At 43.5% G+C, this 25,036-nt stretch overlaps 2 protein-coding genes across 5 annotated transcripts in view; one reads left to right on the forward strand and one right to left on the reverse strand.

Annotated features, from left to right (window-relative positions):
• Positions 1 to 4,962, reverse strand: part of LOC104338287 (uncharacterized) — a 32,491-nt gene extending 27,529 nt beyond the window's left edge. The window contains exon 1 of the mRNA XM_075429369.1: positions 4,792 to 4,962. The gene's annotated coding sequence lies outside the window, so the exon portion shown is untranslated. The remainder of the gene's footprint in view (positions 1 to 4,791) is intronic.
• On the forward strand, positions 1,521 to 23,901 carry MKRN1 (makorin ring finger protein 1). Of its 4 annotated transcripts, none has more exons than XM_075429376.1 (8): positions 1,521 to 1,596; positions 11,118 to 11,246; positions 12,788 to 13,014; positions 19,572 to 19,798; positions 20,281 to 20,495; positions 21,199 to 21,309; positions 21,763 to 21,901; positions 22,327 to 23,901. In XM_075429376.1, exons 2-8 carry the CDS (start codon positions 11,125 to 11,127, stop codon positions 22,537 to 22,539), a joined length of 1,254 nt encoding a protein of 417 aa, XP_075285491.1. In that variant the 5' UTR covers positions 1,521 to 1,596; positions 11,118 to 11,124; the 3' UTR covers positions 22,540 to 23,901. The 4 variants fall into 4 exon arrangements, with proteins under 4 accessions (XP_075285491.1, XP_075285489.1, XP_075285492.1 ...); XM_075429374.1 differs by lacking the exon at positions 1,521 to 1,596 and adding an exon at positions 3,577 to 3,801; XM_075429377.1 differs by lacking the exon at positions 1,521 to 1,596 and adding an exon at positions 5,281 to 5,402.
• Positions 23,902 to 25,036: the final 1,135 nt, after the last annotated feature.

Below are 25,036 nucleotides of genomic sequence, written 5' to 3' on the forward strand. Positions count from 1 at the left end.
GAGTGGCTTTGAATGAGGACTTTGAAATTAATAAATCTTTGTCCCTTCATAAAAAGCCAGGACACTTTGAGATTTAATGCACAGATATTACGCATGTTTCGATTTTAAAGTCTACAGAAAATATCAGAGTTCAGAGTTCATGAAGGAATTGATTTACAGGAAAAAAGACAGATATGCTTCTATGCAATTGCCATGCAAAACATAAAACTAGCTTAAGTAATTGCTAGTGTATTGCCAAAGTAATCAGTGTCAGGGAACTGATTTTACTGCAATCCATTAATCAGGAAACTGTAAACCATAGGTTGTTAAAGCAGTTTTCGCACTTTACACTTGTCCCTTTCAAGTTTCCTGCAACTTTTGTTTAACTCGGCAGTCGTGAATGTCATCTTCTTTTCTACACCCTTCCATTCTTTTCAGATAAACACAGTCAAGGAAACTTCAAACAAAGCTTGCTAAGTTACAAAGACAATCCACCTCTGACTTCTGCTATGCAGTCTGGAGGGAATTTAATTGCAGGAATGGTAGATTGCATCCTCTGATACCATAAATGGATGCTGAAGATGATGTAAATGGTATCTTTTTCCTGGGGGGATGGGCAGCCAGAGGTATTGAAAAGAAAATGTGTAGGTAAAATTACATTTTTGAAAAATATACAAAAATTATAATGACTTCATTTTACTTTCAGTTAGATCTACTTGGAAAGGCTGCAGTACTGCAGGAACCTAGCTGCACTATCACATTTTTCGCATGCTAACAGATGATGATTCAGTAATCAAGCCAGTCACTCAGTTTCCGACTGTCACGATCAAGATCATCTCAAAATGATCTTATGCAGTGGGGTCCCAGTTCAGTCTGCTGTATCAGATGAAGTCAGGGCTAAGAGTGTTTTGCCTTTTTTGTCATTTTTCCCCTTAAAACAGATGGAAAATCTGCCTGTTGGATTTCTAGATCAGCTTTCCAATATGAACTTGCAGGTCTCTGAGCAAAAACAGAGCCACTAAAGCAGCTGAGGGCACATCTGCATCTTATGCACATCCCAGGTTTTGGATTTGTCTTCTGGGTTTATTTCAATGGAAATAAGAGCTCATACAAGCAATTTTCAAGGGCTAACTGCATCTTTTGTTCTACTAGAAGAGCCACCGAGGCTTGCTAAACTGAGAAGAGAATGGGCCAGTTTGATACCTGCTAGCCCCTGAGCGGCAGGCTGGCCATGCTGCTCCCGGCATGTTTCTGAAATGCGATATATGGCTGAGGATGGTATAGGGGCTAGGGTGACACGATCACAGTGCGTAGGTGACTGCGAGAAGAGAAAGCCCCAGAGAACTGCTGGAGATAGTTTTTGTAACAAAACGTGGGGGCTGCATGTAACTTGCTCCTCTGCTTGCTGCAGCGTTAGATGACTTTCCAGTCCCATCTGCCCGCAGTGATCCAGAGAGCTTGCTGCTGGTATTTCCCCCTCCGGGCCTCAGAAGTAGAGGTTAATATTAAACAGGTTGCTGGGTAAAACGAGAGCAGCTGGGAACAAAGAAATCGCCAAGGCAAATTCCTACCGCCTGCTGAGAGCTGGGCTCACGGACCACCCTTGCCTTTTCATCTGTGAGTTACCACCGCCTCTGAAACCTTTTCTCTCTCGGGGATGTCACTACCAAAGGCACTAGGGAAATGAAAAACTCGACATTAATTTTGTCACATTGGCACGTCTGCCTTGGGGCAGTATTTTCCTTTCCCTGTACCTGATTTGTACGAGTCTATTAACCTGCGGCAGTTCTGCCAGCTGGAATGTGCCTAGTGGCGTCTCTCTGTCCTAAAGCTTGTTTCTGGGCCACCAGCACCCAAGAGATGTACTAGGGACGTGCGGAACCACGCAGAACACACTTATTTAACCATTTATTTATTTTACCTTTGTGTGAACTGTGGTGCCTGGAACTGGCTGTCTTGCCAAGGCTGCTATGCAAGGCAATCATCTAACCAAAGGCCTGACAAAGGCGCTCTTGCGATTTAACCTGTCTTTAAAGGCTAACATCTGCCTACTTTTATCAGCAGATTTTAATGATCATTCTAATGGCTCCAAAACAACTTTCCAGATTACCTTAATGGCTTGGTGATAAAGTATTTGATTTTTTTTTTCCCCTAACATGAAGTATTTTTTTCTCCAGCTATCTCTAACAGAACATAAAGCTGAACATACAAACCTGGTGCGGTTTTTGAACTTACATTTCAGTGTTGAACATTGTATGAAAAATCCTCTGAGGTAGAATCAGGTGTGGAAAATAATTTTCCTCTTATTATATAAACTTTTTAAAAAAGATCTTCCTGATTCTTGTGGCTCAGTTTTCCATTGAACACCCGGGCTTTCTCGCCACAGGGATTTGTGGAACTGAATATACAAACTATCTGGCACTGATCACCATGCTGCTGATCTCAGGAGCGAGTCAGCTGCTGCTTGTGACTACCAGCCCTGCACAGAGAACATAGATCAAGGTCTTTATCTGATCCCAGCTCCTGATCTCGGGTGGAGGTTGCTCTTGGGCAACCCTGTTCATTTCCGAGAACTAAACATCTCTGCGTCCAGGCCTCTGTCCACTGAACCCTGTGCATCCAGCTTTTGGCAATCTTTTTTTTTTTTTTTTTCTGATGCGTAGCTTTACCTTGGTTTGAAGTGTGTCACAATCTGTACGTAGACTTCAGAGTTCTGTTTGCCTGCGTCAGGGCTCTGTATACACCAGAAGATGACAGCAAGTGCATTCACGTTACCTCAGGTCATTCGAGGGTGCTAAAGTTGTTGTTTTAGGGCAACCCGAAAGCAGATTTACCTCTTCTGACCTCTCCAGCGCACTTCCTAAAGCCCTGCCATCCTGGGATGGTGTCCTACTGTCTGCCTTAAGAACAAAGACTTAATGTCAGTATTTTCTGAAGTGACTGATGGCTTAAATATGTTTGAATTTTTAATGAATGTTCAAATAGATATGCAAAATATCAGTAATGTTGCTCAGACAGACTTCTTGCTGCACCTTGCCCCCGTATCCCTGCTTGTCGCTCTGCCATTTCAAGCCGCGCCTAGTGCTGCTATTCAGACTCCCGGCAGCGGGAAGAGAAGGACACGTATGCGGATCGGGCAAACCGCGGTTTCACCGCCAGGATTTATTTTTATGATGGCGGGAGGACGTGGCGTTTCTCACCCCAAAACCTGCAGCGCTGACCTCTCTGGCAGCCTAGGGCCCATTTTCGGCCTGGGCTTTTGAGGCCGGCTTTTGAGGCCTGGGCTTTTGAGGCCTGGGATTTTGAAGCTTGGGTTTTTGAGGCCTGGGCTTTTGAGGCCTGGGCTTCTGAGGTGCCAGTGGCTCGTTTCCCCCCCCGCCTTGGGCCCCGTCCCCCCGAGGTGCCCGTCCCCAGCCCCCGACCCAGGCTCCGAGCGCGCCGTTAAACCGCACAGGCCTGCTGCCAAAGCCCGGCGCCGCCCGCCTCCCCCGCCACGTTCCCGCCCGGACGTTCCCCTCCGCCAATGGGAGCCGCCGCCCGGCGGGGGGGCGGGGCGGTGCCGGAGCTAGTGCCCGCCCCCGCCGCCCGTTGCGGCCCGGCCGGAAGGATGTGCTCCCGGAAGTTCCGGTGCTGCCGCTGTGGGGGATAAACAGTAATGGCCGAGGCGGTGGCTCTGGGAACAACGGCAGGCGCCGCTGCGGCGGCCGCGGCCCTGGGAACATCCGCCGCGGGAGCGACGGCCGCGGCCTTCGACTTCGCGGCCGTGCCGCCGCCCGTCGTGGGGCCGGGAGGAGGCGGCTGGACCAAGCAGGTCACTTGCAGGTAGGCGCTGGGGGGGGCGCGGGTAGCGGCGGTGGCGGCGGCCGCCCTTCTCCTCCGCCTCCCTCAGCCGCCCCCCGCCCGGCGGCCGTTTCCCTCAGCGCTGCTCCCCTCCCCCCCCGGTCACGTACGCGCGGCCGCAGCGCCCCCGCCCCGCCCGTCCGCCGCCATCGGGGAGGCCTGCGGCAAACGGCGCGGCGGGCCGGGCCGAGCCTCCGGGCGGGAAGCGGCCGCGGCGGCGGGGCTTGGCGGGGGGGTGCGGGGGTGTGCGCAGTGCGGCGGCGGCGGGCCGCTGGCGGGAGCACCGGCCGGCCTCGAGCGTGCTGCAGGCCCCGCGGCCTTGCCGCTGCCCCGGGGGGAGGGTGATCCCTGGCCGCGCCCGGGGGGCCGCAGGCGTTGCTGGCTCCTCGGGAGTGCCGCGGGCCCCGGTTTGCGGTGTGAGGGAGGCGGCGGGAGTCCCCTGAGCGCCTTCCAGAAAATGCGGTGAAGTGGGAAGCGCGGAGAGACCCAAGTTCTTGTCGGTTCGAATAAAAAATTTAAAAACGGGAAATGCATTCGCGGTTGCTGTAGTAAAATTAATTTGTGAAGCCGGAGGACGGGCGGAAGGCGCGGCGGGCGGCAGGACGGGCGGAGGGAGGAGCAGCGCCCGGTGCCGCGGGAAGGTGCTGTCTGCTGCGTCATTTGCTGTTCGCGTTCTCCTTTAAAATGCGGTTCTGGGAATTTTTTTTTTAAATGTGGGATTATGCAAATCGTGCTGAGTGTTCTGCAGCTTGCCAGGTGGGCTATTTTTAAACTTGCCCTGCTGGCTTATTTGCAGGTTGAATGGAATATAAAACAGTTTTCGTGAATATAGAAATATATCAGTGTAGATGAAAACAAGCGATAAGCAAAGATTAGCATCAAGGAGCATCGCCTGATTATTTTAAAAAACCATTATTTTGTATCAATAAATTTATAAATTACGTTTAACATGACATGTTTCTGGGCAAGTACCTTTCGAGTCACTTGGAAGCACAAAGGAGCATCTCTTGGGCAGGGGGGAAGAGGCTCTAGACCTTGATGTGAGCTCTATATCTTTTTCCGTTTATGCCAGTTGTAGAGCCAAATAGCAGCATTGACGACCGTTGCTTGGCTCTCGCCGGGAGCTCGCTTACTGTGCCTGTCTTTTGTGCTGCTAAGTATGCCCTGCAGTATTTAAAGCATTCCGGTTAGCTGTTGATCACTGTTTGTTTTGTTAACTGTTGACATGTCCGTTGGAGAAGCGCTGTTTCTCAGTCCTGAGTACTTCTGCATACAAAGATTTCGGCCTGTGAATAGCCGGGTTAATATTTGATGCATGGCAGTTAAACGTGGGCCAGTGATGAGGAAATGCCCGGGAATTATGCTTAGCTCAGCTTTTAAGTGAGCTGCAAGGGTATGGGTTAGTGCTCCCTCAGTACAGATTGCCTCATTTCTGGCGATCGAAATGTGCAATTAGGTGAAATGGATTGGTGAGGGATATATCTATATATATTTTCTCCAGTAACAGACACAATCAATTTATTGAAGACAGTGACTGCGGTAGTACAGAATCAGCCAAGTTCACCATCGGTGTCTGGAGTGCAGTGAGTCTGTCTAATAAATAGTTGTATTTACAAACACTCGGAACTAGTTAAAGCTACGCTATTGTAACCATTAATGTACTTTACTGTGAGCTTAAACAAAAATGAGGTCTTGTCTTGGGACCTAATGAACCTCACCATTCCTTGTTGTTTTTGACTAATCCTCCCAGTTATCCCGTTGCTTGCTTGCTTATTTATTTGTTTGTTTTTAGTGGGCCATTCGAGTTGTAAGCAGACTAGCTTTCCTCAGACTTTAAAGTGAAATTAACAATTTCCACTTCAGCTTCTGGGAATGTGTGATAATTTTCTAAGTTTATTTTCAGTGGTATGTATTCATATTCAAGAAAATACATTTCTTACTGTTAAATTTTGTTTTACCTTTGTAAAAGAGCTTGAGCATTTAACTGTGAGATGAAGGGGTTGAATTTCAAAGTGCAGGTTTTTAGTGTTGTAGGCAGAGCAGTTTCTGTTTTGAGTAACACTGCATAATTGTATTTGTTTATAGGCTTCGTTTACTTGAATCATCATATATAGGTGATGGTAATGCTGCCTGAAATTAAGGGAAATAGTAGTCTCTTCAGTATAAGTACTTCACACGTCATGGCTGGTGGAGGAATGTCACTGTTTTATCTGAACTGGAAGTTTTAGAATTGATAGAATGAGTTCTTGCTGCTCCTTTCAATACTTGATATGATAAATTGGCTAATCAATTTTATTATGGCAGTGTGATATCATCGGGACAGATGATTGGTATCTCAGAGTGAGAGACACAATGACTAAGATGAAGGACTTTGATTTCTCCTGGACGTGTAAGTTTGTAGCTGTTGCCCTCCTGCTTTTCTTGTAGCTGAAGTTTGGAAGTCTCGTAGTGAAGTGTAGGAATTTGTGTTCCTTAAGAGATGATGAAAAAATAATTTTCCTGCATTGCTTCTATGGTTCAGCGGTTTTCAAGGCTACCAAGCTTCTCTGTCCTTCCAGTTTCAGATGGATACATGGTTTTATGGAGCGGTGGTATAGCCAACACTTTTTATCAAAGGCTTGCCATTTAACTCCAGATATTTGTGTTTTCCAGATGTCATGCAGTAATAGTTAAGGTCATCAAGCTGACGTAAATAGATTACACTTCACTTGTTTAATAACTGAATATAAATAAACCCCTTGGCAACTAATTGCTGTATTTTGAGAGTTGCCTACGTGTTTGTACCTTTGCTGTTCTTTCTGAAAGCCTAGATCAGGTATTTATATGTCTATTAATGTAAAGAATCTGAATTGGTAAAGTATACATCCTTCATTCAGTGCAGCACTAGTGCCAAGATGTGGAGTGCAAACCTCTTAACAGCTTGCTTGTATCGCCCCTTTCTTTGCTGCTTTTTTCTGGATTCCCCACTAGCTCTGTGCGAAAGGAGGTTATGGAGAAGAAGGGACAAGGAGATAAATGCTGTTAAGACCTACTTTTTTCCTTTTTCTTAAGGTTACTACCTCATGTAGAATTTCATCAGCCACTCACGTGGCTGAATCGTCCATGTGCTGTGCTAGAACAGCATGCCTGGCTCTTCCCCACTACCTCCTTCCCTGGGAATTCTCATTGTCTGTATGGCAGCTGAGGAAGCCAAGGAATGCTGTTGGCTGTGATCCTAAGATTCCCCCTCTGCCGGTCATGGCAATATCTCAGTTTCTGAAGGAGCTCTGTTGCCGGGTGTGACATTCTAATTCAGCAAGAGCAGTAGTTTAATGAACAAAATGGGGTTGCCTGAAAGCAGAATTAGGTGGACCTGAAGTAAAGAACAAACCACACCTGAATAAGCAAACCCATGGCAAGCTTAAAAAGGTATGGAAAGAAATATTGCGTGTTGATTTCGCTAATAGGATTACAGGGCTAAAGAGTTAATATATAGAAGAAAGCATCTGAAAGAAGCTAGTATACATTCAGGATTGTCTGTTTGATAAAGGCATTGCAAATTATTTTTCTGTAGCTTATGGCAGGTAAGAGAAGTAATATTCTAGCAGTGGAAAATAAAATCTATAGTAGATGATTATACTTAAAAGCATCATGGAAATCAAGGTAGTGAAACCTGCATAAACATCTTAAGTATTCTAGTAAATTAATTGTAGCACTTGTAACGTCTGATCTCTCTCCAGTGGTTAGAGTTCCAGGGAGCTGGAGACATGATTAGCTTTGTGGCCTTGGGCAAGTGTTTTCTCTATGGGTTTCCAAAAAATGCCCACTGGATCTTGTCTACATCTTGAGACTTTTGGATGTGCAAGACCTGATTTCTGTCATCTTTAAGCACCCTGTGAAAATCAGGATATGCTATTTTGATCAAGGCATCCATAACTAGATGTGAGTTGAAACATTTTTCAGTGATAAAATGCCAGTGCATGCAATTATTACTTCTGGGTGGTGTTTCTGTGTGTTGGTATCACTCATGTTTTGTACAGCCAGGCAATGAACCGAACTGGGATCTGCGTTTGGACCCTGATGAGTTCTCTGATCCAGTTCCCCTTGCAGCCTCACCAAACTATGCTAGTATGTCTGAACAGGACAGAGCATTGCTGCCAGCAGAAGTGCTTTTTGGATGGCAGTGTCATAGACACTCAGAGAAAATCCAGTTAGATACTTGTCTTGATCCAGTTTTACTTTTTCAGATGATATTATGTGTATTCTCTTGGTACTTGACAGAATGCAAATTTCAGATATCCTTCTACATGCCTCTGAGTGAGGCAGGTAACTCATGTATTTCTCTGTTTCAAGGATCTTTTTTTTCCTGTAACCAGAAACAAGAGGTTGTTCTGTGAAGTTACAGTTAAATTGGATGCTCTGTGTGTGTAAAGACGCTCTCCAACAGAAGTTTTGTTACCTTTCACAAAAAGAATGCACTCTAGTTTTTTTTTTCAACATGACCAAAGCATATTAGCCAAGCACAGCAATTCCGTATGTAAAATGTTAAATTCTTTGTGACCTTAAAATTAAAAAATCTAATGTTTTTGCGTGGGAGGAGGGGGGAAGTTGGTGTAATCTGCAGAGAGAGATATTTTTCTCTCCTCCCACCCAGCCTTCTTGTTCAAATGGTGCTGAGTTTGCTGCGTAGGATTGCAGGCCTTTAAAAATGACATGTGAATTACACTGAGCTTCTGAGTATTTCAGGTTTGGGGTTTTTTCCTCTTCATAGGCTACCATCTTCATGTAATGAATTGTGACAACTTTCAGAATTACGCAGAATCTGTATTTGCAGAGGATTTTTTCTAGCATAAGCTGGGAAAGAAGGAAAGGGACTTGGAGCTCCATTTCCTCTGTCTAACAAGCAGTGGGAGAGCCTGATTTGGAGGCCTGTGTATTTAGGATGTGTTAGGTTGACCAAGTACTTTCTAACAGAAGTCCTTGTGAGCGGCTGGTGCCTTTCTCTTAGTCGCTTACTTCAGCCGTAGTGGTGTCCTGTCACTGGGTTGGCTGAAGCAGCAGCGTGGCTGAGCAGTGATCTGATCCAGATTAAAAATAGCTGTGGGGGCAGCAGAAGGGATGTCAGGTTACATCTGCAGCCATTTCCAGATCTGAGTCAGCAGGTGGCTGTGAAACTGCGTGCCCCAACACATGGGGGAAGCAATGCTGTGTGGAAATAGCAACTGTTATCTCAGCCCTGTGCTTAAAGAACAAACATTTAACAACCTGAATTGCTTTTTGCCTATTGGTGTGACTCCCATTTCTTAAAAGCAAGCCAGAAATTCTAGTTATGTTCTGGTTCCACAAGTTTGTGGGTGGGCTGGTTGGGTTTTTTTGGCTGAGATGGGTTTGTTTGTGGGTGGGTTGTGGTGTTGCCTTGGGGGGTCTGTGGGGGTGGGGTTTTTTCTTTTGTTTTTTGTTCACAATGGAGACTGCTGGTTATGGAGCATGTGTGGTTTTGTTTTTGCAACACCCTATTCCTGGTGCGTGCTGGCATAGCTGTTTGTGCAGCCACCTGGCAAACCTGACTAGGGTACTTGTCTCTCTGGGGAGAATATCCTGCAGAGCCTCATCTTGGTCTTGTACCACTTAATTTTTTGTAGGACCACATTTCTTATCTGGTTGCTATGAGGCTATAGTGTACAGATGGGTGATTGTTTCGAGTGTGAATTGCAGCAGGAAAACGTCAGCTGGTGCTTTATAAAACCACTTCAGATTTTTTTTCTTCTCAGTACCTTGAATACACCACTGGTTTTGCACATTGAGGGTTATCAGCCCTCTGAAGACTCACCTCAGGTTTTAGTATATCCATAGTACTGGATTACAAATATAGCTCTGCTTATGTCATTGGGTGAATTGTTCACTTTGATTTATCTGACCTCTTAAAAATATAGCAGGGAGTACCTATGCAGAAGTTCATGCAATTCAAGAACTAGACACTTCTTTTGAAATTTAGGAATGTTGAATTGAATGTGCTCTTTTGTGAGGAGCTGTCGTAATCTTAGTACGCGCTGCTGAAAGATGGTTCCTCTGTCTCGTGCTGGGTGTACTGCTGTGTGGCTGCAGGATCTGGTTCTTCTGGCTGTGTAAGAGTGGTACCAGTGCAAAGCTGTGAAGGTGTGTAACAGGAGGGCAGCAGGACTGCCCCGTTCAGCAGCAAGATAGGTTTAGAAGGGTATAATCCACTTCTCGATCTTTGTTCAAGTGGTGTTTTTCAGGGTTGTGAAGAATTTGTATGAAACCTAAACCCTAACAGATTTTCTTGTTTACCATGTTACCAGTGAGTTCAGAGTTTGCAACTTACTTGGTATCTGGGGACCAATGCTTCTTGAAAGAAGTGTTGGTAGTTTACCAAACTGAAGTGCTGGTAAACATGTTGATGGATTCAGTTCTTGCATAGTTGTTGGTTTTGGTTTTCTTTTCCTTATCTAGTACTTCTATGTAGATTGGGAAGGATGTACTTTTGTTTTCAGTTGTGGTTTTGATGTGAGCATATTGAGTCTGAATAGTTACAGTGCCTTAAATTTAGAGAAGCTGGTGTCTCCTAGGTGAAAATGTAAACTAAATGGAAAAATCACTGTTCAGCTTTCTTGAATAGCTGAATTTGAGGACGCTCAATTAAACTTACGTTATTGACATGCTGAAATTCAGTAGACTGTCCTCAAAAGCTTTGAAACTGTACTTAATTCTTTCAAGACAGTATTGAAGCAGAGTGCTTCTACTGATTATTTGGCTCCTATAGCAAAAACTAATGTGCATGTTTTGCCAGATGTAATTAAACATCAGAAACATGCTTTGTGTTGTTGGAGAGGAGATCACTTTTGCTAGAATTAATAACAAATTCAAAATAGATTTAAGCCTCCAGGAAACCTGTTAGGGTGTGGCTGATTTTTTTATTTTTGGATTCAGTGGTGGGCATTTCTAAGGTTTTTGTTGGTGTCATAATACAGGCATTACAAATAAAACTTTGTCCTCATCTATTTTATCCAAGACACTTTCCTCTCTGTGTCATAGCCCAGGTTAAGGTTTGCTTTGCAGGTTTTTTTCAGGCTTTTGTAAGCGTTAGGTCCCTAGATGTGCTGTGCAGTTCATTAGAGTAGCTAAGTCTTCATCTTTTCTCAGATGTTCTTATTTGTGTGTTTATACTGGAATGTGGTCCCGTGAGTCATTAGTGGTGTTCTTAATTCGGCATACGTTGATTTAAAAAATAACTCATCATCAATACTTTGTTTACAGCTTCAGTGCTTCTCCTTAGTTCACAGTAATCTTCTGTCTTGCAGATATTTCATGCATGGAGTTTGCAAGGAAGGAGACAACTGCCGCTACTCCCATGACCTCTGCACCGGTCAGCCTGCCATGGTGTGCAGGTACTATCAGCGAGGATGCTGTGCTTATGGAGATCATTGCAGGTAAACAAGTGCTGTTGACCTTCCTATAGGGGAGTAATTTCACTCTCAAGTCCCTGAGTAGAGAGCTCATAGAAAGGCAATAAATCTTAAAGTATTTTCCTCTTTGACTGCAACTTCAGAAATTTATAAAAATGGCTTCTTTCCACAAACTGCCTTCTCTTGCTAAATACTATAGTGTTTGCTTTGCTAGGAAATTAAAAATAAGCAAAGGCAAGAAGAGAACTGTTTCTTGTAAAAGTACTAGTTGTCAGGGTGTGGGGTTTTTTTGTTTATTAATAACATGAGTAGCTGAATTAGTTGAAATCTGAGACTACATTCAAGCTAGCTGACCTGGTGGGACTGAGTTACATTTGGTAAGCGATCGTGAAAGCGTGAACAGGTAAGAAGGGTTTTTTTCGCTTATTGTATATTTCTTTTCAGGAATCACTACTCTGACACTTGAACTGCCATTTTGGAAGAGTAACTGGAGTGTAGTCATGGAGGTCCTAAATTGCTGCCTGTACAAAATGGCCCTATATTGTGAAAGCGTAGTATGACTTAACCTATAACTCTGAAATTACTAAAAAGAAAAAAGAAGTGTGAAGAAAGGATATGGATGCTTTCCTTGTGTAGCAAAGCTTTACAAAGGCTTGGTGATGTTTGCATCATCTTAAGTTCACTTTAATAAAACTTACCAGGAGTTGTAATATTCTGTCTTGTTGCAGCTCTAATGCATGATTAAATATTTGAATCATGACTTCATGTGGTAGTTCATGGTTAGCTTTACTTTCATGTTTAATATATGGTTACGATGTATATGAAAGATAATAAAAATAAGCTTTCCTGAGGCCTTCTGTGTGCCAGTGTTGCTTGCTTGGTAATGTAGATCAGTGGTTTCCAAACTTTCGATCACATACCCCATCAGTGAAAAATTTCTGAGCACCCCCTCAATGTCTGTATTTTTTGTATATAATCTCCTACTGTGCTAATAAATTATATATATTATAAAACATATTAAAAATCAATTTTAAAAGGTAATAAAGATGAAATAAAAATGTTTTATAAATATTTTAACACTCAAAAAAATTATTGCTCTCACTAAAAGCCTTATTAGTATTAATTTTTTTTTACTGACCGTGATGTTGGTTGAATATGCTTTGTTGTTTTTTAAAAATCTTATTTTAACACTTTGTAATACAGCAATTTGAGTTCAGTTTGTTTCAGTACTTAGTTTTAATGGCTATCATAGCCAGAAAAGATCTTTCACAAAGAAATGTGGATCCGAAAGGAAGATGTGTATTGTTGGCTGCACTTACTAATGCTGCTCCATTTCTTACGAAATCATGGAGTACCTTCTGTTTCCTTAAGCAGCGCTGACAGATGACACAAGTGGAAGCATGTCCCTGCAAAGGGTCATCAGTGGCTTTCTCTTCCAAGCCATTTCGAGGACCTTCTTTAGAATAGCGTGTTTACATCTTAATCAGTTTATTTCCAATCCTTTGGGCTGCTTTGTGGAGGTATTTTTTTGTGAAGAGTTGACGTCATGCATTTTAACTTTTTAGATATGAACATACCAAGCCACTGAAAGAGGAAGAAATGATTGATGTAGATCCAGATGCACAGATTTATGCCTCAGTATCCTCAGACTTCGCATCGCTCCCTGAAACAGTTGAAGAAATTATTGCTGAGATAGAAGATGAAAATACAGATCTGGCAGCTGCAGGAGTAGGTGCTGAAGATTGGGTGAATGCTGTGGAGTTTGTCCCTGGGCAGCCATACTGTGGGCGTGGTAAGCTGATCATGGAATAACAGTAAATTTCTGTCGTGGGTCAGCAATTTATATGTAGTGCATTTATTTTAATGCTTTTGGGTTTATGGAGTATAGCTATTCTTATTTATTGATTACATCAAGTGATCTGTCCTTACGTTAAGCTTGAATTTTCTGATGTGAATAGTCGGACTGTTCCACATCAGTTACTGCTGCTGTGTCCTGGTGTTCTGAAGACAGGTATACGTATAGATGTTCTCTGCAGAACTGGCTGCTTCTTGTTACGGCTCTGAATGACTTGCTGAATCTCCTGCTTTGACGTTTAGTTTGTGTATGTAATGGGAGAAGAAAACACTGGTGATGCAATTAGTATCATTGCTTTGGAAAGATGATCTGCTGCCTTTTGTGGGGGTTTTTTTGTTTGTTTTGGGGGGGGCATTTGCAAGCTTTTAAAGATTTTCCAGTGGAGGTACAGATTCGTGTAGAATGAGTTGAAGCCTAATGCTTGCTTTCATGAATCCCATGGCAACTCAGGCCAAAGGCTGAAAAAAGCCTTTATTCTACTCCTTATTCCAGTCTTTGTTCTAATCCTTTCTTCTAATCCTTCTTGAGACTTGACAGCTCATATTGAGAATGAGATTGAAGAAGCTTGTCATATGGGACGAGACTGTTTAAGTAGCATACTTGTCATCTGCTTTCCCTGCAGAAAGATTGTGTCCAAGATTTAAAATTTAGGTTAAAAATTAGGCTGAATGTGTTCAGCATTATTTCTAACATTTGGCTCTCTAAAACTGAAGGCTTATGGCCATGAGTACTCAAATAATTGTTTGAATCCAAAATAGACAGCTGGTGTCTAGGAGAGTTTGAAGTTGTGTCATACAGTGCTCAGATTACATGTCATTTTCTCTGCAGCACTGCTCGGATTCTCAGATCTGAAAAGAGAATTACCTTCTTAATGTTAGAGGGTGCTGCTGCAGCCTGCTCTGATCTGATTTGAGGAAAGGAATGGTTGAACAACATCAACATTTTGCTAGCGTTGTTGTGAAGTTTGATTATGGAATTGTTTGGTGTATCTGTGACCTGGATCTAGTCCAAAGGAGCACAAACTTGTCTTCTACCTGTTCATATGTCACCTTACTGTCATAGAAGATACAGCTACTGTGTTAACTGAGACAAAGGATCCCTTTTTAATCTTTCAGTCAAAATAGAATTATTTAGATTGGGAGGGACCTCTAGATTTCATCTAGTTTATTTCCTGCACAAGGCAGGGCCAGCTGTGTCAGGTTGCCAGGGGCTTTGCTTAGTTGAATCTCTGTCCTCGGAGGTGTTCAAAACACCATAACCTCTGGGCAACCTTTGCAGTTTTTGATGACTTTCACAAGGGAAGTCTCATTTCTGGTGTATAATTGGATTTTTCCTTGCCTCAGCTTGACTTCTGTCCCTTGTCCCGTGCACATCTAAGGAGAGTCTGACTCTGTTCTATATCTTCAGTTAAGTAGCTGGAGATGATAACACAATGGCTTCTTTAGCTGAACAAGTCCAGTTTCCTCAGGCTCTTTTCATGGACTTCATGCCCCTTAATGGCTAGGTGGTCTTCCACTGGAATCAGTTCATTGCTAGTTTGAACAACCAGAGATCTCGTAACTACACCTGCTCCTTATAGGAGAGCTGGTACTTTCTCCTAAATTCGTTAAGCGTTAAGAGCATTTCATTATACCTTTAACTCATTTAGTTTTACTGAAGCAGTTCCATTTTCTAGGATGTCAGGCTTATTTTTCGTAGAAGCTTGTGGCTGCCACAGATTAAATTAAATAACATTCTTTTCTCTGAATCTTGTTCCAAATTATCTGTTCTATATCCTTTGAAATTTGATGTATTTTAGTGTACAAGCATAATCAGCTGTTTCTGTTTTGAACAGTGCTACATGATGCTGTTTCCTGTGGTGACTTCTTAAAAGTTGCATTTTAAAAACTTTACGTTTCTGAAGTCACTGCCTTTATTAAGGTGTAAAAATGAAGAACCTTGGTGTAGTGATCAGGAAGATGTGTGTACTTTAAAGCCTTACAGATTATTCTTGTCACATGCCTGGAGAAATGTATAGGTACTTGGAAACTTTAAAATGGAGTGTATTTCTCAAGATTAGCTAGAAACCTTTGTGTTTTCAATTGTCATACACATGCTGAAGATTCAGGGTTAGCAGTTGAACCACGTGTAGCTTGGGCTATAATGCTCATCTTTCACTATGAGACAAAACATTCTGCTAGTGCAGATGATTCTCTGATTTGGGATTAAACCTGGTATCTTGAAGAAGACCCCAGGGCGTAGCAAAGAAAATAGTGGTGATTTGTTCAGATATTCACCTGTTTGATGTACAGATGCACCACACTTCTGTATTTGTTCTGCTGCTACTGCTGCTAGACATTTTGGAATAACTGAGTGAGGGTAGAAAGGCACAAATACAAGAAACGCTCTGAACTGGGTGGCTATTCCCTGCTGCTACAAGATGAGCGTATTTGATGCTACGAAGTGTGTCCTGGAGTGAAAGCAGCAGATGGTGTGTGAATCGAAGGTAATAAACTAGGTTTTTTTCCCTGCTGACTGTGAGAAGATGGGGACTGGGTCCACCTGCTGGAGAGCAGCAGTCTGGAAAGCAGCAGACAGAATTGTGGAGAGGCAGTGGTGCTCTGGGGGGCGTTGGATTCAGAACTACCGAGGCAATGGAGTCTGAGTTTTTCTCATTTTGCTTTCAAAGAGGAGGCAAAACTGTAGCAGATTCAGTGCAGTAGATACAGGAGATACACATGCAGGGGTTTAGGTTATGGAAGCTGAGATACTCACAAGTGGAAATACTAATTTAAATTTCATAGAAATACAGTTCTTGCTGAGGGGAAGTGCTGGGACAGCACAGAAGACTGGGACTAGAAAACTAATGTCACTTTTAGCATTTCCCCCCCCCCCCCCCCCCACCCTCTCATGGAGTAGAAGTACCCAGAGGCATTATTAGTTTAATGTTTGTTGATAAGTATCTTGTTGTCTAGATGTCTAGTCACTAAGAAATCGTTGTACTTCTTGTGCAAGGATGGTATTGTGGACTGCGTTGGAATTTAGTAGCTGTACTGTGCTTGTTGACTTAAATAGTTGGTGATGGTGGTTGATTTGCTTAAGTAACAACTCTGTACTTTTTTGTGCCAAGCATGAAGCTCTGCTTTCTCCTTCTGTAGACCAGCATAGTAAACAAATGGGTTTCTAAGTCAGTCTCTGGAGGGGTAAGACTTCAAAGCCTGGATAGTCAGAGAACCTCAAGTAATAAATGCTTGGGTGGCGTTTTGTTTTGTTTTCTTTTTTTTTTTTTTTTTTAAATGAATAAAACCCCTGCTGAATAAAGTTTTGACAAAAGATATTCTTGAGAGGAGTGCAGGTGACTCTGGAAAATTTTTCAATTAAGAGAAGCTTCAAATGTGTCTATTCAAAGTATGCATTTTGCAGGGATATAGGATTACCTTAAGCAGAGGTCATCTTGCCAGCCCTGTTGAAAGAAGTACTGTATCCCTCGATTCCTTTGAAACTTGGCTGCATTTGCCTGTCCAGTAGGCTTCTGCCATCCATACTACAATTGACTAAACTCTTCTTCCTTAATAAGAGTCTAACAAGATGTCAGAAGTCATGGGATTCAACTAAGTAAAAAATCTGCAAAAACATTAACTAGACAAAATACTGGCAAAAATGACAGTCGAGGGAATAGAAACTGACTGGTAGCTGTGATTTTTGTTACTTCTTTTGGAAATGGAGACCATGGATTTCAAACTGGAGAGGGAGGCGAATTTCAATTAAGTACAAACTTTTATGTTGTGTTCAGGTACTCAGGAGTTGGTAGAGCCTAGTATATAGCTGTTACTTTTCTTGATGCCAGTTCACTAGAACTCATGGGGAAGAAGAGGCAATGAAGATTTTGTGGCTGGGAGTCTCTTACTGAAAAATGGGCAGATTAACAGTTGACTTGTTATTCTGTCACTCACTCAGAATCACAGAATGGTAGGGGTTGGAAGGAACATCTGTGGGTCATCTAGTCCAACCCTCCTGCTGAAGCAGGGTCACCTACAGCTGGCTACATGGGACCTTGTCCAGGCGGGTCTGGAATATCTCCAGAGAAGGAGACTCCACAACCTCCCTGGGCAGCCTGGTCCAGGGCTCCATCACCCTCAGAGGGAAGAAGTTCTTCCTCATGTTCAGACGGAACTTCCTCTGCTTCAGTTTGTGCCCATTGCCCCTTGTCCTGTTGCTGGGCACCACTGAAAAGAGTCTGCCCTATCCTCCTGACACCCGCCCTTGAGATATTTGTAAGCATATATTGGGTCCCTTCGCATCCTTCTCTTCAGGCTGAACAAGCCCAGCTCCCTCAGCCTCTCCTCGTAGGAGAGATGCTCCAGTCCCCTCACCATCCTCGTACCCCTCTGCTGGACTCTCTCCAGCAGCTCCTCGTCTTTCTTGAAGTGGGGAGCCCAGCACTGGACACAGTACTCCAGATGGAGCCTCACCAGGGCAGAGTAGAGGGGAATGAGAACCTCCCTTGACCTGCTGGCCACGCTCCTCCTAATGCATCCCAGGACCCCGTTAGCTCTCTTGGCAGCCAGGGCACACTGCTGGCTCATGGTCACCCTGTCGTCCACCAGGACACCCAGGTCCCTCTCCGCAGAGCTGCTCTCCAGCAGATCCTCCCCAAGCCTGTACTGGTGCATGGGGTGGTTCCTCTCCAGGTGCAGGACCTTGCATTTGCCCTTGTTGAACCTTATCAGGTTCCTCTCTGCCCAACTTTCCAGCCTATCCAGGTCACGCTGAATGGCAGCACAGCCTTCTGGTGTATCTACCGCTCCTCCCAGTTTGGTATCATCAGCAAACTTGCTGAGGGTACATTCTACCTCTTCATCCAGGTCATTGATGAAGAAGTTAAACAAGACTGGGCCCAGTACTTACCCTTGGGGGACACCGCTAGTTACCGGCCTCCAACTAGACTCGGAGCCGCTGATGACAACCCTCTGAGTTCTGCCATTCAGCCAGTTCCCAATCCACTTCACTGACCACTCATCCAGCCCACACTTCCTGAGCTTCCCTAGGAGGATGTTATGGGAGACAGTGTGTTTCTAGCAAACAGATTGATCCAAGATCAGTGTCGGTGACCTGTAAAGTCAGAGATGGGTCAGGAAGTAAGATTTGAAACTTACTTTGAGAGCTATTGCTTTCCTATGCTAGTCTTCGATATTTGCTTATCTCCCAAAACTGTGAGCTCTTAGGGACCTGCTTTTTCTTGTTCTCTGTATGTCCAAAAGCTAACAGACTGAGATGTGATTGCTGTGTGTCTCTCTGATCCATGGGGATGAAAACCCTGTGAGCGTGCAGCCTCTGATTCTTTTTGAGGAATCTGTCCTTTACTTCTACTGATCCAAGTTCACCTTTGACAGTTTGTGCTTCCTTCTCCAATCTAGTGCTTGAACGGCTTATAGAAGTTACACTTTCTTACAGCATATTTTTACTCTTGTAACAGCTAGCCGTTATGTAAATGAAGTCCAGTTGCTGTTCTTCCTGGTGTTTATTCTGAATACGGTACTTCTTTGTTGTTCTGCATTTATTTTATCTTCAGTTTCAAACTGACTGCTCTTGTCTTGTAATTTAGTTTATCATCCTGCTTATGATCTCAAAATCTTGTTTGGCTTGTGGTGACACAGACAAGTGGTATGTTCAGGAGGTACAGGGAGAAGTAAGTGTTAAGCAGAAGCTGTCTAAATGGGCAACAGAAATGATACAGATTTCAATTCAACTTAGGTAAGAGAATTTACTTAGGGTTTTGCGAAACTGATGGCTAGCTTAGAATGAAGTGAAAATACCCTTAATTTCAGTTTCTTAAAGCTAGGTTTCTGTGTCTGACTGATACTCTAGGTATTTGCCAAAAATCCAGTCTAGTTACTTTGAGAGGTGTGGACGCGGCTTTGTATCATTCATACAAATGCATAGGAGTCTAAAAGTGAAAGTCCGTTGTTCAGGGTGAACAACAACATGCTAATTAACCTGCACATAAGGAACTGCTGGTGTGGTGTTTCCATACTAGCATTTTATTATGCTGGGTACACCTTTGTTCCTTCAGCTGTGTAATTTCTGGGGAAAAAGCCTGTTGACTTTAGCCGATGTGGAATTCGAATTCATTCTCAAAGCAGTGAGAGATTTGTAACCGTATTTAATTGTGAACTAGAGTTTCTATAAAAATGTACTTAAGCTCTTAAGTTTCTAGTGTGGACTTAGCCTGTAGATGGATGTGAGTCGGACCAAGGAAACCTTGACAGCTTTAGCCTTGTCCGGGTTGAAGGGTGAAGAAACTGGTTGTGCTTTCTTAAGAGGGAAAATAACTGTTAATTCAGGTTGAGAGTGTGTGAAACTTGGACTGAAATGAACTTTGGTTGGTTTTATTATTCTCTTTGGATAACGTGGGCAGGGTTACCCAAGGATTACTTTTCATTAAAATAATGTGTTCTCACTCACAGTGCTCTAAGTCTGAATGTATTGTTTACTGTCCTTAATTTTGTTCCCAGCTGCTCCTTCCTGCGCTGAAGCACCCTTGCATGAAATGGTGATTGAGGAAGAATATGAGAAGCAGGAGGTAGATGTGGAGATGAAGAAGGAGCTGTGCCCCTATGCTGCATTAGGAGAGTGTCGTTATGGAGAAAACTGCGTGTATATCCATGGGGATGTGTGTGATATGTGTGGACTGCAGGTCTTGCATCCAATTGATGCTGCACAGAGATCCCAGCACATAAAGGTAAGCAAACAACTGTCTGGTATTAAACAGCTTTAAGTTGCTTCCTAGCTCCCCGCAATCACTTGTCACTAATTCCCTTTCATTTGAAGATGCATGCAGGTCAGGCAATGAATGAAATTCCTGTTGTAAACTGGACTGTTTCCTGTCAGGGCCATATTCAAAAGCAGCTGGGTTTCCTTATCTGTGCTGGGAGAGCAATCTGTGGAGAGATACTCAAGCTTTGTTCTTTGCCTAGTAAAACTGGATGGTCTTTTAGATTGCCTTTCTCATGTTTAAAAGCAATGTCTGAAGAGAGGAATTTGAAAGGAATTGGTTGTTCCCCACTATCTGAGCAAATTTTATTTTTAGGATAAAGATTTCAGGTTAATCATACTCCATTCATTATGCAAAACGGCAGAGTAAAACTGAGCTTAAAAACCTGCTTAGAGTTCACCAGGTGACCAGTTGTCTCTGTAGTCGTTTTCTTTGTCTCTCCTTTTCAGTCTTGCATTGAAGCTCACGAGAAGGACATGGAGCTTTCATTTGCCGTCCAGCGTAGTAAAGACATGGTGTGCGGGATATGCATGGAGGTGGTGTATGAGAAAGCTAATCCTAGTGAGCGCCGCTTTGGGATCCTCTCCAACTGCAGCCACACTTACTGTCTCAAGTGCATCCGCAAGTGGAGGAGTGCTAAACAATTTGAGAGCAAGATTATAAAGTGAGGCACTTTCCCATTTCGATTGTGCTTTGTTACTGTGGAAGAACTTAGTAACTTGTGACAACTTGCGACAGACTTCCAGATGCAGACTACACAGAGGCTGCATTTAATGCATACTAACTGTAGTTTGGAAGTGAAATAATTGTTAGGGATAACATTTACGCTCTGATTTGGTTAATGTGGATTAAGTTTGCAAAACTCACTTAATGGTAGAAAATAACTTGCACTTATTTAGTAGCATGTTGTCCAATAGTTACTGTTTATGTGTTGGACACGCAGCCAGGAATCGGAAAACAGATTGACCAGTTCAGAATGTATGCTGCTTAATTCATTACTGCCCTAGTTCGTTAATCAGTTGACAAAAAATTTCTCCATTTAAAGGCTGTTCTAAAAAAAAGTTCCAATCAAATAAATACAGAAGTAAAAATAAATTTATTTAATTGTAAAGAAAAAGGAGTCTGTGTGAAGTGTTTTTTCAAGCTTTTCTGAGACAAGCTGACCAGCTGCCATTGCCATTGAGTTCTTGAAGAGAGTTTTAGGTTATCTTCATGTGTAAAAGAGCAGCATCTAGATTGGAAAGTCCATGCAGCAAGTGTGTGGGTACAATACATCTTTAAATATGGATATGTGCCATGACATGTTACATAGGAGAGAGGGCGCCCTGTAATGTGGAATTTTGCAGCACAGTCTGTTCATTCCCCAGGTCCTGCCCAGAATGTCGGATCACATCTAACTTTGTCATTCCAAGTGAGTACTGGGTGGAGGAGAAGGAAGAGAAGCAGAAACTGATTCAGAAATACAAGGAGGCAATGAGGTATGAGCACTGTGGCCTTTTGTCAGGTTGAGACAGCAGAGATAAAGGAACACCTGCAGAAGAAGGGTGTTAACGTAAACCCCTCTCACACCTCATATCCACCACCACATGTGAACTGCGTCCTTGCCTATCTGCTCACAGATGCATGTAACCACACAGTTACAAAGCTGTTCCTATGTTCTTTGACCTCAGCCTTTCCCTTCGATACACAAAACACTGGTGGTGTATCCATAAGGTGGTACGAGCCTGTGTGCTGCAAGCCATTAGTGTCCCTGTGCATGCATCGACCCATACACGTTGTGTCATACATGACTTCTGCGTGTAGGTGTTACACTGACAGAATACCTTCAGCTCCACATGGTACCTGAGATCCTTTTGGACTACAGGTAAATGCAATTCTGAAGTCTGGTTGGGGTCTGCTGTGAGTAAGGGTTGCGGTATTTTCCTTTCCAGCAACAAGCCATGCAGGTATTTTGATGAAGGCCGTGGGAGCTGTCCGTTTGGAGGAAACTGTTTTTACAAACATGCTTATCCTGATGGCCGCCGAGAGGAGCCACAGAGACCCAAAGTGGGGACATCAAGTAGATACCGGGTCAGTGCTGCCGGTTTTTGTCCTTTCTATACAGAAAGAGTGCAAGACGGGTGTGTGTTAAGTCAGCTGCCTCAAGAGGAGGACAGGGAAATGTTGACTCTTCTTTCTGCTTCTGATAGAGCTCTGTAATGATGAATTTGAAGGAGGCGGTGGTCTAAAGTTTGTGAATGCTGGAGGCCAAGATGGAAAGAGTGACTTTTTAAAACTTTCCTAGTACACCAACATACTGAAGTAGAAATGTTGGGCAGCATTAATAGGGGTGTGTAAGGGTAAATCCTACTGGAGGTCAGTATCTCCCTGAATAAGAAAACGTGGTTTCTTGCATGTCAGAAAGCACGCTGGGGGCTGAACCTTGTCGGCCTCTGTGAAACCTCCTACCTTGTACTGCTTGGTCACCTGGGGAAATACTTGTGTTCCACTTGCAGGCCCAGCGGAGGAATCGGTTCTGGGAGTTCATCGAGGAGCGAGAGAACGGTGATCCGTTCGAGACTGACGAGGATGAGGTGGTGACCTTTGAGCTTGGTGAGATGTTGCTTATGCTGTTGGCAGCAGGAGGTGACGATGAGCTAACGGATTCTGAGGATGAGTGGGACTTGTTTCATGATGAGCTGGAAGATTATTATGACTTGGATCTATAGCACCTGTCAGTGGAGTGTGGACTGTTGTCTTGGCTTCAGGCAGTAGCTATTACCTGTGGTGTTGTGGCAGTGCCTGTGTTTCTTCTAGGCAGGCCGATCAATTCCAGGTGCTGTTGTAATAACTTTTACCCAGGGTCTGTCTCTCCCCATCCCCTCCCACCCCAGGAGTGTTGTTTTTCCTCTGTTTAAACAAATAACAAGAAATAAATCTTTAAAATGTTAGTTTTTGTAAAAATGAATTTAACTGTCAAACAGTTAGCTTAGGTTTGTTGCTTCATCTGTGTACCCGACAGAGTTCACCCAGTTCCAGGGTTAAAGTGTTTACAGGACTTCCACACTCATTTTGAAGAGTCCAGATACAAAAATGGGCAGTGGCCATGCAGTGGGGATGTAAATTGGCTGATGGCCTCGTTTCTGTCTTTGTACCAATATTTCTGAATTCAGGCCAGACACAAATACTCTCTTTCTGGCATCAGCTCCGTTCCAGCCCCCTCATGTACACGTCTTCATTTGTGATTTTGGTCTCTTGTTTACTTGCACATTACTATTACTACTGTGTAACCAGAACCAGGTGTGAACGTTCTGGGTTTTTACTGTGTTTAGCATGAAAGGAAGATGTCTTTGTGAAAGGAGAACTCTCTATGTGTATATACAGATAAATGTAGAGTTGGACCTCAAGGATGGGGAGACTCTGTGTAAGTTAAAAACAACAAAACCATCTTTCATCCCCTCTTGGTGCGTGAAGTCCAGCCTCCAATTGGACATGAAACTGGTTTAGTGGTCTCAGCCCAGTCTACGGCAGTGATCTTAACTACCGCTTAACTTAATAGATGGCACTCCCTAATACACCAGCTCTCTTTCATGTGTATGATTAGGGTTGTCCAGGAGCAGAAATCCGGTTAGCCAGGGTGGGGTCAGAGGAACACCAGAGAGGCCCCTTTAGCTTTATCGCTCTAAGTTTTAGAACTCGGTGTAACCACTTAAGCCCTGGGCTTCGCTAGGAAATCGCTGTGCCTCTCAGCATCTGAGTTGCGTGGGTTGCCTGGTAAAGCTGTCCAGCTTATGTGAGTTACTGCTTACAAAGGCAGTCGTGCAGTTTCTGGCTGTAATTTGCATTGAGAAATTACTTTGCCACCAAAGCCCCAGCACAGGAATTTTAACCTCGCATTACATTATTGCTGTTTTTTATTGACTCGTGGATGCCCCGTGATCTGTTCTCCTGCTGCTCTTGTCCCCTAGACTGCCTCTCCTTTCACTTTTAAATGGAATGAGAAATTGTTCTGAGGTCTATAATGTATTGTTTTGCAGCTGCCTTTTGTAAGAAGCACTTTTCCCAAATAAAAAAAAGACAAAAAAATGAAACAAGAAGTCTGCCTGTTCTTTTTAGGTTTGAAGCTTCTGCCTTCCAGCATGATCAGTTATTTTTGTGTATGTGTTTCTGTAAATATAAAGGCATTTATGTCACTCATTCTTAACTCCCGCAGAATCATGTCACGCTAATAATGGAATTTTAACTTGATTGTAACCTTTCCAGCAAAGAGCCTGTAACATAAGGAACATGTTCTGAACAGACAGCTGAGACAATTCAACTGTTGAAGGAATATATGGGGCTGTTAGTGGGAATAGATGTGGCTTGCTTTCTCAGCAGTAAGTTCAGTGCTATGGTATTAATTTTACTTGTCCTGAACAAAGTCAGTTGCACTACGTGTTCTATTGATAGTTTCTTGGTGTAATGCTGTGTGGGCAGCAAGTCCAAGCATTGCCACAGGCCATATCCTGAGAATCCACAAGTTGGAAGTAAACTGCTAGAAACGTAGTCTCAGATGCTGAGTGATACCAACTGAACAGTCTAAAATAATCTTTGGGTTTTTTTTCCAGAGGCACATAGCAGAGGGAGAGAAGGATTTGAATGTAATTGCGCAAATGACATTTAAAACTGATACAGGGAGAAACACAAAAAATGAAAGGCTTTGAAGTGAAACTAGCCTTTCCTCCCCTACATAGTGAACATGAGTTGTTAACATCCTATACAAAAGCTTCATTCAGACATGTTTAATAAAGATTTGTTCTGGTAACATGGAAAAAGGCAATAAATGTACCAGTTGGAGCACATGCATCAGCTTTCCTTCATAAGGGGTCAAAAATGGCAATGCTTTACTTCTTGTGTGGGTATGCACGTGGCCCTGTGGTGGCTGCTGCTGCCCTTAAACCTTGTGTGTGCATTACAAGGGAAGCTGAGAATACGCAAAGAAGTGATTTGCATTGGGGGAGGCTGTTCTGTCCAGCCGCAAGGTGACTGATGTAGTCACGTGCGTTGTGACAAGTAGTTTCTGTTGATCTCTCGCTTTGAAGCGTGCTGTGGTTCTTGTCCTGTAAGTTAGAACTGCAGGTATTTGTCATCAAGCAGTTCTGCCGTCTGTCCCTTCCAGTCTGAATCTTGCTGGTGGTGGGGCCGTTCCTAAGCTTGCTGTTGCACTATGGTTTCCACTCCCACACC

This window comes from Opisthocomus hoazin, chromosome 8 (genome assembly GCF_030867145.1).
Source record: "Opisthocomus hoazin isolate bOpiHoa1 chromosome 8, bOpiHoa1.hap1, whole genome shotgun sequence".
In the NCBI taxonomy this organism is placed as follows: domain Eukaryota; kingdom Metazoa; phylum Chordata; class Aves; order Opisthocomiformes; family Opisthocomidae; genus Opisthocomus; species Opisthocomus hoazin.

Coding starts and splice junctions, on each gene's coding strand:
- MKRN1 (XM_075429374.1), top strand. CDS start 3,635: ATGGCCGAGGCGGTGGCTCTGGGAACAACGGCAGGCGCCGCTGCGGCG. Junction 21,310..21,762: donor AAATACAAGGAGGCAATGAG/GTATGAGCACTG, acceptor TTTCCTTTCCAG/CAACAAGCCATGCAGGTATT. Junction 21,902..22,326: donor GGACATCAAGTAGATACCGG/GTCAGTGCTGCC, acceptor TTCCACTTGCAG/GCCCAGCGGAGGAATCGGTT.